At 42.5% G+C, this 14,737-nt stretch overlaps 1 protein-coding gene across 1 annotated transcript; it reads left to right on the top strand.

Moving 5' to 3' along the window:
* Window positions 1-6,122: 6,122 nt before the first annotated feature.
* On the top strand, window positions 6,123-14,702 carry LOC113450135 (tyrosine-protein phosphatase non-receptor type substrate 1-like). The gene is made up of 5 exons (XM_087928857.1): window positions 6,123-6,234; window positions 8,550-8,894; window positions 9,082-9,402; window positions 10,829-11,149; window positions 13,418-14,702. The coding sequence occupies exons 1-5, from the start codon at window positions 6,156-6,158 to the stop codon at window positions 13,534-13,536; spliced, it is 1,185 nt and encodes a 394-aa protein (XP_087784983.1). The 5' UTR covers window positions 6,123-6,155; the 3' UTR covers window positions 13,537-14,702.
* Window positions 14,703-14,737: the final 35 nt, after the last annotated feature.

The following is a 14,737-nucleotide window of genomic DNA, read 5'->3' as shown; positions in this document are numbered from 1 at the left end:
AGCCGAACCTTCCTTAGGATTGAAGCTTCTATTATTGGGTGAAATCTCACGGCAAGCAAATTTTATGTGACAGACTTAGGTAGCCGATGGTGGATTGATAGATCTCTGAGTGTTTCTGTGAGTAACTCAATCTGCTTGACCGCTTTGCCTGGTTTTGGGTAAAAGTTGCTCTTTCTTTATAAAAAATTTAATATTTACCTACGTGGTGTGTTATGAGTTAATTTTGTGAGTTTGCTTGCAAGCAAATTTTATATGACAGACTTAGGTAGCCGATGGCAGATAGATAGATCTCTGAGTGATTCTGTGAACAACTCAATCTGCCTGCCTGCTTTGCCTGATTTTGGGTAAAAGTTACTCTCTTTTTTTTATAAAATTCAATGTTTACATAAATATTTATAATATTTACATACAATCCATGCCCAGCCAGTCACATGACCACCAAGCCACACCCACACATTAGGCCACACCCACAGAACCAGTTGTTAAGAAATTTGAATCCCACTCCTGCTTCTGTGTGTTTGTGTGTGTGTGAGAGAGAGGGGGTGATTGGGAGAGAGAGGGGTTAGATCAGATCTCTCTCTCTCTCTCTCTCTCTCCCTTTCCCTCCTCTCTCCAACATCAGCAAGTCACTGTCAGTCAAAATTCATATTAGTGGTCCCCAGGATTTAAAATTATGAGCTTGGTGGTCTCTGGGGTCCAAAAGTTTGGTGATCCCTGGACTAGAACACCTCCAAATTCCCTTCCAACTCTATTGTTCTGTTATTCTATTACCTAATTTAATTAATTGTCTGTCTCATGTTGCTTTCTGTGTCCAAATATGATAAAATATGCTAACTCTACAGAGGATGTTAAAAAAGAACAAGTGACACAATTAGGTGTAGAAAATCATCAAACCACGGGGGCAACTCTACAAAATGGTGGATAATGCAAATAACTGTACCTTAGGCATATAAATCCGACACCAGCTTTTATTATGATGGTGGTTTGAATGTAATCCTCCCAAGATGGTGCAATTGGAACAAGACTTCCAAGTAAGCCCCAGGTTGGGACTTTTTATCCGTGGATACTAACAAGGTCAAGAATTCTTTGAGAAAAAATGATATGATAGTCATCTCAGCGAAGAAAAATTTAATATGTGAAGATTTCCTTCAGGTTAATCTACAACAGGGGTGTCAAACTTGGTTTCCTTGAGGGCTGCATCAGGGTTGTGTTTGACCTTGGGGGGGGCGGGGTAGAGGGGCCAGGGGGGCATGGCCAACTCGACATCACTCCTATCGGGGGCACCTGTGGTGACCCGAACCCTCTGCTAGCCAAAACGGGCTTGGCTGCAATGGCCTCCTGCAGCCCTCAGCCAGTGAAGCTCAAAACTCCAAGTCAGCATTCCAGAAAACCTCCAGTCCAACAAATAACTCCGAAAGAGACATCATCCTCTCCAAGGTTCTTTTTATTTGAATAGTAAACTGGCACATCTGGAAAATCCCAGATCTGAAAGTTTTGGGTTTCCTTGCAACAAGTAAAAAAATTACAAGTCCACTCCCTGCACCCCTCATGGCACCACATGCCCCAATCAGCCTCCGTCCCGACTTGAGACATCCTCTCACCCAGGTGCAGTAATAACATGACCTTGACTTAGAAGAAGAATGCTATTATGTCTAACCACATACACTCCAAGAAATTCCCTCCTGAGACTCTATAAAAAGTACAAAGAAGAGCAACCAGGATCATTAGGGGACTGGAGACTAAAACATACGAAGAACGGTTGCAGGAACTGGGCCTGGCTAGTCTAGGGAAGAGAAGGACCAGGGGAGACATGATAGTATCTTCCAATATTTGAGGAGCTGCCACAGAGAGGAGGGGATCAAACTATTTTCCAAGGCAGCTGAAAGCCAGACAAGGAATAATGGATGGAAACTGAACAAGGAGAGATTCAACCTGGAAATAAGGAGAAACTTTCAACCAATGGACCTTCTTGCCCTTGGAAGTTGTGGGAGCTTCATCACTGGAGGCTTTCAAGAAGAGATTGGACTGCCATCTGTCAGAAATGGTGTAGGGTCTCCTCCTTGGGTGGGGGGTTGGACTAGATGATCTACAAGGTCCCTTCCAACTCTGATTATCTGTTATCTGTTATCCCATTTTCCCAGGCTCAAGAATGTAGCAGTGTAGAAGTGTCTGGTACTAATATGGCTTCCAAAGCTGACACTCCATTTTCACCGGCCAAGGGTTGCAGGAGGCCATGCTAGCCGAAAACGGAGCTCGGGAGCCTGTTTTTGCTAGCAGAAGCACGATGGACCAGACCTTTGCTGTTGCCAGGGCACTCCCCTGGGCCAGATCTAAATACCCCGTGGGCTGGATCTGGCCCCCGGGCCTTGAATTCAACACCCCTGATCCAAAACATCTAACAGAACAACTTTGGGACATTTTTTCATGGATATAAATAAAGCTGAGAACTTCTTGCAGAAAAGAGACTTGGATGTACATCCTAGAGAAGAAAAAGGTTTCATCCTATGATTAAATTTGAAAATAAGAGAAAAGATCTATTCCATGAGGATAAACTTGAGGGAGCGATTTGAATTCAATGAACTAATTGGAGTTAATTGGACTAATATGGGTGTGATATATACAGTATAAGCGATCCTCAACCAGGATCTGAGGATTGTGTTTAAACTTAAGTAGGGAGTTTCTTCCTTAGTTTTTTTTTTTTTTTCCTGTGGTGTTCAGTCTAAATCTTTGCTCTCAATAAAGAAAAATCATTTTTTCAAATTTGTTCAATGAAATGAAAACTTTCTCTGCTTCAAAATATCTGGAAGGAATCCCTTCCTAAAAATTCTAAGGGGGACAATTATAGGACAATTATATCCACTTTATCAATTTGCAGTTTAGATTTCAAGTGACAATCTCAAACTTTTTGTTTATCTTTCAAAGTGTACTAAATAATCCCTTGGAACATTCCTCATTGTGGCATATTGGGAATTTATTCTGCATACGTTATATATTTCTAAGTCGTTTTTTATGCTTCCCAGTCTATTAATTGCGCCAAAAATGTTATCATTCTTGATCTTCTTATTTATTGGCAGGTTATTGGCAGTTCACTCCCTTCTGTCCAGGAGATAGCATTATAAGCAATGCTCGACTACAGTCTGCAGGATTGCCTGACATCACATCCTCTTCATGATCTGTTTTCCTTGTTACCTTCTGGGAGGAGACTTCCTGGTATCCAAAGCAGAATGTCTAGATTCAGCCATGATTTTCTGACATTTAGTATCAACTGTGTGAACTCTAAAGTTCCTCTTTCCACTACATATTCAAAACGGACATTGATATGTTCTGTCTCACCTTTCTTCTTTCCCAAAAGATGAAAGAATACAAACTCACACAAACACAGGCAGGCAAGCTGGCTCGGACTTCACAGAGTTAATTCTTTGGAACTGATAATGTCCTTGGCATTCCAACACCCTCTGCCTGCCATGTCCGAATTAATAACCAGCAAAAAGCTACTCACTGAAAATTACAAGGCAGACCACGAAAATCATTCACAAGAAAACCTGAAGTAAGATTAAACTTTGTCCCGTACAAAGCCAACAACACACACACTTTTATCCCCTGTGGGGTGTGGCTCCATGACTCAGTTCACTCTCTGACCCTCCCATGCCTCCTACGTTGCTGCTCACGTTTCTCCCTACGACGCTGCCTAGGATCAAGCCAACATTCTTCCTCTTGACTCCCTGTCAGGGGCTGCTCCAATATGCCCTCTTCCTCCTGATTAATCTCAGGCTGTTCCTCTCGGTTGTCTGATGAAACCTGAGGCATTATCAGGGAGGAAGGCATTGCCAGAGAGGAAGGTCCTGGGGAGGAAGGCATTCCCTGTTCCTCCTCCTCATCTTCCAAGTCCTCTTCCTCTAACAGCACAGGATTGGGAATTGGAGCCACAATATTGATATATATTTGTGCATGTGTGTGTATGTATATGCCTGTGTGTGTGTGTGTATGGTATTCAGCTTTGTTCGGGTATTTTCCCACGTCATTATAGTTGTGCTTTTAAAGTTGTAGCAACATTTCAGCAGAATCTCATCTGCCATCATCAGGCTTCTGTATTGTGTACAAAATACAGGTATGTAGGTCTAGGTGCGTTCAGGTCTTTTCCCATGTAAGATTAAGAGTATCTTGGTCCCCACTCGCCATCCTCAGGCTGGTGCTTTCGGCTTCGTGCCGGTGCAACCATATATATATATGGTTCAGGTATATATTTATGTATGTACATAGCATGTGTATATGTATGTTATGTATATGTACACTCTTGTACATTCTGTTAGGAATGATAGTCACCTAACAGTTTGGTTGGAAATATATAAACCAGGATAGTTATTTAATGTTATATCTTTAAGAGAATGCTGTAATTGTGATTGGCTGAGGTTCCTCCAACGGCCATAAGATGGAGCCAGAAACCTGTTTTTTTCTTCTTGCATTTCCTGTTTTGCCATATTTGCCTGATCGTGGTTCTACTTGGGTTGCTGTGAGTTTTTGCAACTGTTAGCAAACTCCGTTTCCTGAACTTTGCATATGATACTGGACTTTGTTTTGGGATTATCCCTGGACTGGTTGTTTTGAATACTAACTGCTTTAACCGTGCATGATTTGGACTGTTTGTTGGACTTTGTTTACCCATTTACTGGAAGTAAAACCTACATTTGACTATTCAGTGTATCTGTATGCTGGTTGGGTGTTATTCCTCACCACTCTCACGACGTGCACTCATTCTCCTAATGGGGAATACCTCAACACCAGGGAACAGGATTTCATTGTTAACGTGTGCCAGTGTGCTCACAGAAAAAAAAAACACGCAGCAAAGGTTATCTTATTTTCTCCAGACACCTCAGGGAAAGCTTGGAACCATGTTTGAAGTTCCTAATTCTATAGTTCTAAGCAGGGGTGGGATTCTACCAGTTCAGACTGGTTCTATAGAACTGGTTGTTATGATTCTCTCCAGTTCAGAGAACTGGAAAATCACCCTCCTGGCTGGCCCTGACCCTCTGCCCATTTGTAGTATAAGATGCACCTAGCTTTTGGAGAAGAAAAGAAGAGCGAAAAATCTGCCTCTGCCCCCCAGCATACAACCGGTATTCATCTGGCCTTTTTGCCGCAGCCGATTAACCGCCACCCATTCGCCGCCACCATGACCATGCCCATTCTCTACGGTCTCAGCCCATTTACCTGTTCACCGCGGCCTGTTCGCTGTGGCCCATTCACCACTGCCCATTCGGGAAAGTGCATCCTATACTTAAAAATACGGAAGTTGCAGGCTCTCCTTACTGGCCAAATTTCATCATTTCCCCCATTTGCCATTTTAGAAATACGGAACCGCCAATTTCCAAAAAAAAACCCAAAAAAAACCCCAGGAAACTACTAGGTGAATTTGTATGTTCTATAGATGTTTTCCTGCAACCAATGAACGTTAGGACTAAGTTCCTACCACTCCATGGTGGTGCAGGGGTTAGAGTGCGGTATTGCAGGCTACTTCTGCTGACTGCCAGATGCCTGCAATTGGCATGGTGGCTCTAGGGTTAGAAGACAAGCTTGATGATCAGCAAGCTCGAATTCGAGACCCAGATACTGCGTGACGGGGTGAGTTCCCGCCGCTCGCTCCTGCTCACCTACCAGTTCAAAAGCCTATCAAAATGCAAGTAGATAAATAGGCTTCACTTTGGTGGGAACCCATGCAGGTATGAGAGGGGATCCCCGATTGGGTGTTCCAGACAACGGTGACATCACCCACTTGGATATGTCTTGGTGGACAATTGGATGCACTTGGTGGTCACTTCTGGGTCGCATCAGCTACCAAACATCTACTGTCTCCGACATAGTAGATTCCTGGCTTTCTAGAGATTGTCATACACTAAATACTAATTCCAAGCCCAGGTCCGACTGTCATTTGGTCGAACCTCCAAATCACTGGAGTCAACCAATGAACCAGTCAGTGGGACTCCTGTGAATTTCTATCAGCTCCTTGTTTGGATATTGGTCACTTCCTTTGTAACTCAAACTTGAGAAATGATCCGAATTGATGAGGAAATGAGATTTCCTCTTTTTCTCCTGTTGTAAGAAAGTCTTCATGGGTAAGATGCAAAGTCACTCCCGATGTTTCTCCTGCTGCAGTTGGCATGGCTGCCTTGAGGTCCTTCAAGATAATCCCTGGTCCTCTTCAGCTGCTACTGCTGCTTCTTCTTCTGCAGGATCTGGGTGAGTGTTGATAATGGAGATGAGGGAGGTTCTATTTTCGGATTTACAACTGGTGTAGAATCCAGCGCAAGAGGAATATTAAGGTTGCTTTGAACTTGATGTTCTCTTCTGAACAGTGCGATGACCAGATTTCCCTGGGGGAGGAGAAGATTTCTTTCATTGGTTCCACCCCAAGTGTCTACGTGAGGAACAAGTGAGGAAGAACAGCAGAGCTCTGGAATCAACTGGGACCTTCTGGTTTGATTTGATCCTTGGGGTGGTGATTTCAAGATATTGGGACCACACCATCTTTGACTGGACTATTGTTTCCTGTTAGCTTCTTTGTCTGAGATTGGGGCATCTCATGGCTTGGTTGTTGGCCAGGTAGTCACCTTGGTGTTTAATCTCTGCTTATGCTCCCTGGTAGGGTCAACTTAAGGCCAACTAATGTCCAAGCAGAGCCCACCAGTTATTGCCGCCTTCCACTGCCTGATTGAAAAGTTGTTAAGTGTTGAAGTGGAAGTAAGAGATTGAGAAAATCCATTGTTTTCCAAGTCGCGCTTCAGGCCCTACCTCACAACTCTGTCAAAGGAGAATTACTCTATTCCCCCTCCCCTCTTTTAAAATCTGGGATTCTGTTTTTGAAGTGGGTTGTTTTGCACCTTTCCCAACTGTGCCTATCAACATCTACATCTCTATATCTATATACTACTAAATCTGTCCTCTTCTGTCTGTATGTAACCGTTAACTGGGTGCAACAGTGCACCACAGAGTGATAGTTTTTAATCCAGGGTGTCTCGACTAGACTAACTTACAGAACGAACCCAAAATCCAGGCCCTACAACTCTCATGGAATTAAAATTTAGTAAATTTTATAAAACAATTTAGGGAGGGAGGAACCAAGATGGGGAAGTGAAAACACCTAGCTGTAGGAGTTGACTAGGCTGGCGTAAAGGTGGAGTCAAATGCCTCATCAGTTTGGCATTACTGTGCCATCAATTATATCCACATTTTCAATTTTCAGTTTAGACAATCTCAGGATTGTTCACTTTTTCTTTTTCTTTCAAAATCCTTTGTAACATTCCTCATTGTGGCATATTGGGAATTTACTCTGTATAGATTATATCCCGTGCGAGCCGTGGTGTTGCGGTAGTTAGAGGGCGTGATGAGGGGACGGTGGATTGTTTTGAATTGTTTTTATTTCTGTGTTTCCCTCTTTGGTGCAGATACTGCGTTGGACAGGGAGGAGGATAGGATGGGATGTAACCAGATAGGGGGTGATCTACACGGGGTAGGAGAAAAGGGAGTAGATAGGCGTAATTGATTAAGTACGGGGCGGGAGTGTGGAAGATTAGTTAATGGGCGGTTGTTAGGTTAGTTGGGAGGGAGAGCATGGAGAGTTAGTTGCTCGCAATGCTGACTTTGCACGGAGTGCCGTTGTTGTTGCTGATTGTGATTGGAAGAACTGCAGTAAACTCTAACATCACACATCTTTATCTATGAGAAATGTGGTTTGTTGTGGAAAGTGTCCAGTACCCGACAGAAGCCGACATTATCATTCTTGATCTTCTTATTTATTGGCAGTTCACTCCCTTCTAACCGGGACATAGCGTATAAGTAATGTGTGAGCAGGGTCCGCAGGATTGTCTGGCATGTCACAACCCTCTTCACAATTTGTTTTCTTGTTCCTTTCTGGGAGGGGGCTTCGTGGTACCCGAAGCAGAACATCCACCTCCAGCCACAGTTTTGTTCCATGTAGCATCAACCTTGTGAATTTTCAAGTTTCCTCTTTTTGCTATGTACTCAAAATGGGCAGTGATTAATATATACAGTATATCACAGAAGTGAGTACACCCCCCTCACATTTTGTAAATATTGAAGCATATCTTTTGTTCTTTTTCAGTAATACTTTTATTAAACATGTTTCATCATTTTATATCACTTGTACAGTTTTTGCAGTTTATCTTCCTCTCGCAGCCAGGGTTTTGGCGCCATTTTCAGGCAGTTTCTCAGACTGTTTTCAGGCCAATTATAAGATATTAGTTTAGCAGAATAAGCCTCACTATTCATAGTTTCACAACAAGTTGGTTGCTAAAAAAAATAGAAATGGGAAATATAAACCCCCAGAAAACGGCCTGAAAAATGGGCAGGGATGGAGCCAGCCGGTGGTCTGATTTGCCGGTTCTCCGAACTGCACAGAATCAGAACCGGTTCAGGCGAACCGGTCTGAACCTGCAGCAACCCACCTCTTCCCCCAGTAGATTTCTGTCTCTAGAAGAGCGATGACCACTTTCTAGAGGAAACCCAGGTACAAAAGTGTCTCTTTTTTGTTTCAGTTGTTACAGGGCAGAATATAGAGGTAACCCAACTTCCGGAAACCATATTGGTGAATCCTGGAGAGACCCTCACTCTAAGGTGTACACTGTCTGGAAGAAATTTATTCGGAAACATGCGGTGGTACAAAGGGCCGGACAGAAAACAGACCCCCATTTTCAATAATGATAAAGAAGGACCTTTCAACTGGGTGGTCAGGGTCATCCCAGGATCCAACACAGACTTCAGCATCAACATCCAAAATGTCCAGCCTGAAGATGCCGGGACCTACTATTGTGTGATGTTCCTGAAATGGGTCCAAGAGAGAGAGCTGGCTTCGGGGAAGGGCTCTCTGGTCTCTGTAATTGGTAAGTGGCCCTCTGCGTTTCATTTCTAGGGGTGGAGGGAGGTGTTCCCAGTCACCCATGAGACACAGGGGAGTAATTCCCACATTCAAAGTTGAGTCTCTCCAGCCAAAAACCATCTCGTGTTCTCCTGTATTGTCTGTGAGGAACGTCAACTGATGTCTCTCTCTCTCTCTACTTTCTCCTTCAGCCAAGCCATCCCGACCTGTGGTTCTTGGACCCACACAAAGAATCATGGCAGGATCTCGGGCCTCCTTCAGCTGCTACTCAGAGGGATTCTTCTCCCAAGAGATCACAGTCAGCTGGTGGAAGGATGGGAAAAAAATACTGGCTGCTCAGACCAAGATCCTGAATTCTTATGAAAAGCAGAGCATCTCCTACCGAGCAGAGAGCAGGGTGCAAATCCTGCTGGAGCAAGGAGATATGAAGTCTCAGCTGACCTGCCAGATTCAACACAGATCATTGGATGGTCCTCTCCAGCAGACCTTTGCACTTGGGAATATCCTAAGAGGTAGGTGAACCTTTGGTTGCAGAGAGGGACGAGGCCATTAACTCCAGAGCTGGTAGAAGGAATAGCAACAGGAAGAATCAAGTTCTCAACCCATGGAAGCCCATTAAGATCAGTCGTGCTTTCTCAACCTAAGTTCCCTCACAGGGCTGTGGTTGTGGGGAACAAGTTTTTAGAGAAAACTTCTACTGTGTTTCCTCTAAAATACAACCTACCCCCAAAATAAGTCCTATTCCAATTTTCCTGCCTGTGCCTAATATAAGCCCTACCTCCCAAAATAACCTCCAGTTAAGTCCCATCCACCATCTGGTTGTATGAGGTGGGTTGAAGTACATGCATAAAAATCAATGTGGGGGGTGTGTGGCGTGGAGCTATCCCACTTGCCCCACAACCCATTTACCTTAGGACTGCCGCAACCGGGCCTCCCACACCCCGACACCTGTCTCTCTGCTACCCAACTTCTTCTGCGGCCACTTGTGACTGCTTGTGGCCGGATGACACATGGTGCATTGCACCAGTGCCATCACTCAGAGCAGGACATTGTGTGGCATGTTGCTCCAGTGCCACCGCTCGTGTGCACAGTGGCACAATACACCATGCAGTCTCCTTCCATGAGCATTTGAACCGGCATGATGAGCCATCTGGTGAGCAGTGGCACTGGCACGATGGGCTGTGCGGCGCCCTGCCATAAGCGGCAACACCAGCACAATAAGCCAGGTGGCCTCATGCCATGAACGGCTGTGAGTGGCTGCGCAAGGTGTCTGACAGCATCACAACAGGTGTCAGGGTGTAGAAGGCTACAATGCTCCTAAGGGAAGTGGGGAAGACAACCCCCAAAAATAAGACCTGGTGCTTATTTTGGGTCCCAAAAGAAACTAAGACCCGGTCTTCTTTTCTGGGAAACATGGTACCTCTGACTCTCTCCCCAGGGACTTGGGTCAAGTTGAGTAGAGTTCCAAATTGGTGAGATTGTCAACTAAAAAATACTCCTTTGGTCTTTTAGTTGACAACAGAAAGGGAGTGGGGGAAAGCAGTGCATTCCTTAAATGCCTCAGATAATCACCTTGGCAGCCCAAAGCTGTTGGTGTGCAAGAATATTATTGGAGAGCATGATTGATGACTCTTGGCTATGGATGTGTCCCATTGGAGAATAGACATCCAGGGTCAAAGGGGGAAATGAATGATACATTTTAGTATCGGCTACATCCAGCTAACACTCTGAGAGATATAGTTAGAGACTTATGATTTGAATGGGGGTGGATATGTTGGAGCCCTGACAGAGATATATTTTAATCCTACTTGTCCCAGAATTATTTCCCCCAATGCAACAATGGGTGAACAGAATCACTTGGGACTTCCACCCCATTCTGCATGCAGGAAACAGGAGTCCAAAGCTTTTTGACTGACCTCTTTGGCTTTCTTTGCTCAGTTCCTCCCAAGGTGCATCTTGAGATCAACCCACCTTCTCCTGTCCAGCTGAACACCTCGGTGACGGTCACTTGCAACGTAGACAGCTTTTATCCAGAAGATGTGAAAGTGGAGTTGTTTGCCAAGGATGCCCAAGCCAGAAAAGGAAAGGTTGGCATGAAGACCTCGAATCCCGACGGGACCTTTTCGCTCAAGAGCAACCTCGAGATGTTGTCCACCAAAGACATCAACTTCTCCACGTTCCTTTGCCTGGTCCAGCAGGATTCCCAGTCTCCAGTCTACGATACCATCACGCTCTTCATTACGGAACAACTTCAACGAAGTAAATGTCTTTTGTTTTCTGCTGAGAATTTGCTGATTTACATCATGATTTAAAGCATTGGTCGCCAACCAGTGGGCCGGGAACCACTGGTGGTTCGCGAGAATATTTTGGTGGTTCACAGAGAAATGTCACCCCCAAAGTGATTAATCCAGGCTGTGTGGGTACAGAAGGCTGTGCTGCCCACATGGCCCGCGGGAACACAAGGCTTGCGTCGCTTGCATTGCGAACCACACGAGGTAGTGAGGGGAGTGTGGAAAGGGTGGATGGGGGGAACTTGTCCCTTTCACCCCACGCACCTGGCCTGGCCACCGGGCTGCTTCTTTCTGCTTCTTTCTTCTTCTGCTTTGGGCTGCACGCAAGGAAAGCAGCAAAAGTCTTTCTTTCTCTCCTCCAAACTCCGCCAGAAATGAGTCTTTGGGACCCTGCAAGGCTTCCTGCTCCAAGAGTCTGCGCTGGCATGAAAGTCTCACAAAGACTCATTTCTGGTGGAGTTTTCGGCTGCTTCTGCTGCTTTCCTTGCATGAAGACAAAAGTCTCTCTCTCTCTCTCTCTCTCTCTCTCTCTCTCTCTCTCTCTCTCTCTCTCTCTCTCTCTTTTATCCCTGAGAACAGAGCTGGAGACACTATCCTGCGATCCCAAATAAAGATTGATCAATCGGTAGGAAAACAGGGTGGGGAATTTTCAGACTTTGGGGGGAATTTTCCCAGGGTCTCTGGTCCCTGAGTTTGGTGGTCCCCGAGGTCCAAAAGGTTGGCAACCCCTGATCTAAAGGGTCTTTCTTTCATATACTTAAGTTTTAAGATATCAGATCTTAAGAGGCAAGGGCTTGTCATATATGAAGCTCCTTCCCAGAATATTTTGTGTTCTCTGTTGAATTTTCTCTTCATACAAAGTCCGGTCAATACACCAGACTGCAACCCCATTGAAGAATTAAGATATTGGAGAAGAGTGCAGATCTTGTCCACTGAACCATTTTGGAGCAAGGTTGGAGTTATAAAAATAGAAGAAAAGGAGAGAGAGAAAGAAGTGTGAATTGTTTGGAAGAAAATTATGGATTTAGAATTAATATTCATTCTAAGTAGTGAAGACACCCTAGTGTTTATAAATACCAATCTTTTCTTTTAAAAAAATCAACTATCATTTCTTTTCCTTCTGCAACGTAGGCAAAATTCGGTTTTGGATGGGATGAGGACAAGGCCAATAAAGAATTCTCTCTCTCTCTCTCTCTCTCTCTCCCCCCTCTCTCTCTCCCTCTCTCTCCCTCTCTCTCTCTCTCTCTCTCTCTGTGTGTGTATGTGTGTGTGTGTATCTACTGCCATCTATATCTATCTATCTATCTATCTATCTATCTATCTATCTATCTACCTATCTATCATCTATCTATCTATCTATCTATCATCTATCTATCTATCTATCATCTATCTATCTATCTATCATCTATCTACTGGTTATCTATCTATCTATTCATCTATCAACTATTTATCATCTATCTATCTATCATCTATCATTTATCTATCTATCATCTATCTATCATCTATCTGTCATCTATCATCTATCATCTATCTATCATCTATCATCTTTCATCTATCATCTATCTATCTATCATCTATCATCTATCTATGTATCATATATCTATCTATCATCTATCATCTATTTATCATCTATCTATCATCTATCTATCATCTATCATCTTTCTATCTATCATCTATCATATATCTATCTATCATCTATCTATCATCTATCTATCTATCTATCTATCATCTGTCTATCATCTATCTATCTATCTATCTATCTATCTATCTATCTATCTATCTATCAGAATGCAGTATTGTAGGCCAACTCTGTTCACTGACAGCAGTTCAGTCCTGACCAGTTCAAGGTTGACTCAGCCTTTCATCCTTCTGAGGTCACTCAAATGAGGACTCAGATAGTTAGGGAATATGCTGACTCTGTCAACCACTTAGAGAGGGCTGTATATCACTGTGAAGCAATATAGAAGTCTAAGTGCTATTCCTATCTATAGGCTGATCTCATGCAGTGGAGTTGATAAAACATACAGAGGAATGAAAAATGTCTGCCATCTTCATGTTTTTTTATTATTATTATTATACTGGGATGAAACCCCTGATGCAAATTTGGAATACGTATGATGGAGCAAGGCTTTTTTAAATTATTTGATTTTATTCATAACACTTATTGGCCGCCCATCTTACACAAGCTTATGATTAAATCAAAACAATCCACTGTTTTTTTTTTTAATCTCTCCAGGCTCATCGCAACGTTCCCTTCTTCTTCTCTGCATCACGCTTTTCCTGAGCAAAGTAGTCATCCTTTCCATCTCTTCCTTTCTCTTAATAAAGAGGATTAGACGCAACAGTCAGAACTGAAGAAGCTTCTTGGATGAGAAGCGAAACATCTTCAAGGAAAAACTAGAAAGTCTAGTCACCTTTTGAAAAAAAAAACACCTTTGGGACAGCCATGACCTGGATGGCTGAGAATCTCCCATAGACGTTGGATGCAACAAAGAAAAAATATTGTTCCAGAAAACCCCAGAAAGTCCAACAATCTGGAAGTTCAAGTTAGGAATTCCTGTTCTCAACAGATTTTCAGGATGAGGAACGATATGGTTAATGAATCGATAATAATGTTATTAAAATGGTTCATTTTCTCAAATGTATAACATTTATAAAATGTTTATAAAATCAACATCGAGATTTTTAAAAAGATTTTTAAAAACAATCAACCTCGTATTGTTTTGCCATGTCCGTGACTAAAATGAATCTATCTTAAAACAGAAATGCTGATTGTCCGGATGCTAAAAAATACTGGACTAAAATCCACATGTGGTTGGAAAAAAATGACAAAGAAACACATAGACTTGAAACCAGAGATCTTTTTATTGCGAATCTTACCTGATACATATAGTAAAGATTTGAAATACCTGATTGTAAATGTATTAACAGCGGCTAGGATTGTATTTGCTAAAAACTGGAAAAATGAGAAAATACCATTGCAGGAAGAAATCATTAAGAAAATATTGGAAGGTGCTGAAATGAGTAGATTGACATTTGAAATTAGAGTACAAGAGGATAAACAATTTTATAAAATTTGGGACCTTTTCTATCAATGGTTAGATAATAAAACACAATAATATAATATTTAGAATTCTAGAAAATAATGAATATATAAATATATATTTCTTTTTTTTTGATATCATATCTATAAAATGTTTTTAGGATAGATTTGGTATGTTTATATGATTTGTTATAAAATAAACTAAGTAAACAAAGTATGAATCGCAAAGTATGAATGAATAAAATTATAGTCAAATGATTGTTCAATAGTGATACTAGGGTATTTAATTTCTGATTGATAATATGAGTTATTATGTAATGTAATTGTAATTGAGACTACGAAATGGATGCACAAAAAATTGGTAAACCAACCGACACACTGATTGTATATTTATGAAAGAAAGCTGGATGTTTTTATATTTTGTTTGTTTTGTTTGTCTTTAAAAACCAATAAAGTTGTTTTCAAAAAAAGAAAAGAAAAGAAATGCTGATTGTCCCAAGGGTGCTTTTTTGG

The sequence above is a fragment of the Pseudonaja textilis genome, chromosome 3 (genome assembly GCF_049901715.1).
Source record: "Pseudonaja textilis isolate UNSWEBS1 chromosome 3, rPseTex1.2, whole genome shotgun sequence".
NCBI lineage: Eukaryota > Metazoa > Chordata > Lepidosauria > Squamata > Elapidae > Pseudonaja > Pseudonaja textilis.
This window is presented reverse-complemented; position numbering and strand designations above follow the sequence as displayed.

Excerpts from the sequence above, each read along its gene's own strand:
- LOC113450135 (XM_087928857.1), top strand. The coding sequence starts at position 6,156 with ATGGCTGCCTTGAGGTCCTTCAAGATAATCCCTGGTCCTCTTCAGCTG. Across the intron at positions 9,403-10,828 it reads ACTTGGGAATATCCTAAGAG|TTCCTCCCAAGGTGCATCTT; the intron begins GTAGGTGAACCT and ends TTCTTTGCTCAG. Across the intron at positions 11,150-13,417 it reads TACGGAACAACTTCAACGAA|GCTCATCGCAACGTTCCCTT; the intron begins GTAAATGTCTTT and ends TAATCTCTCCAG.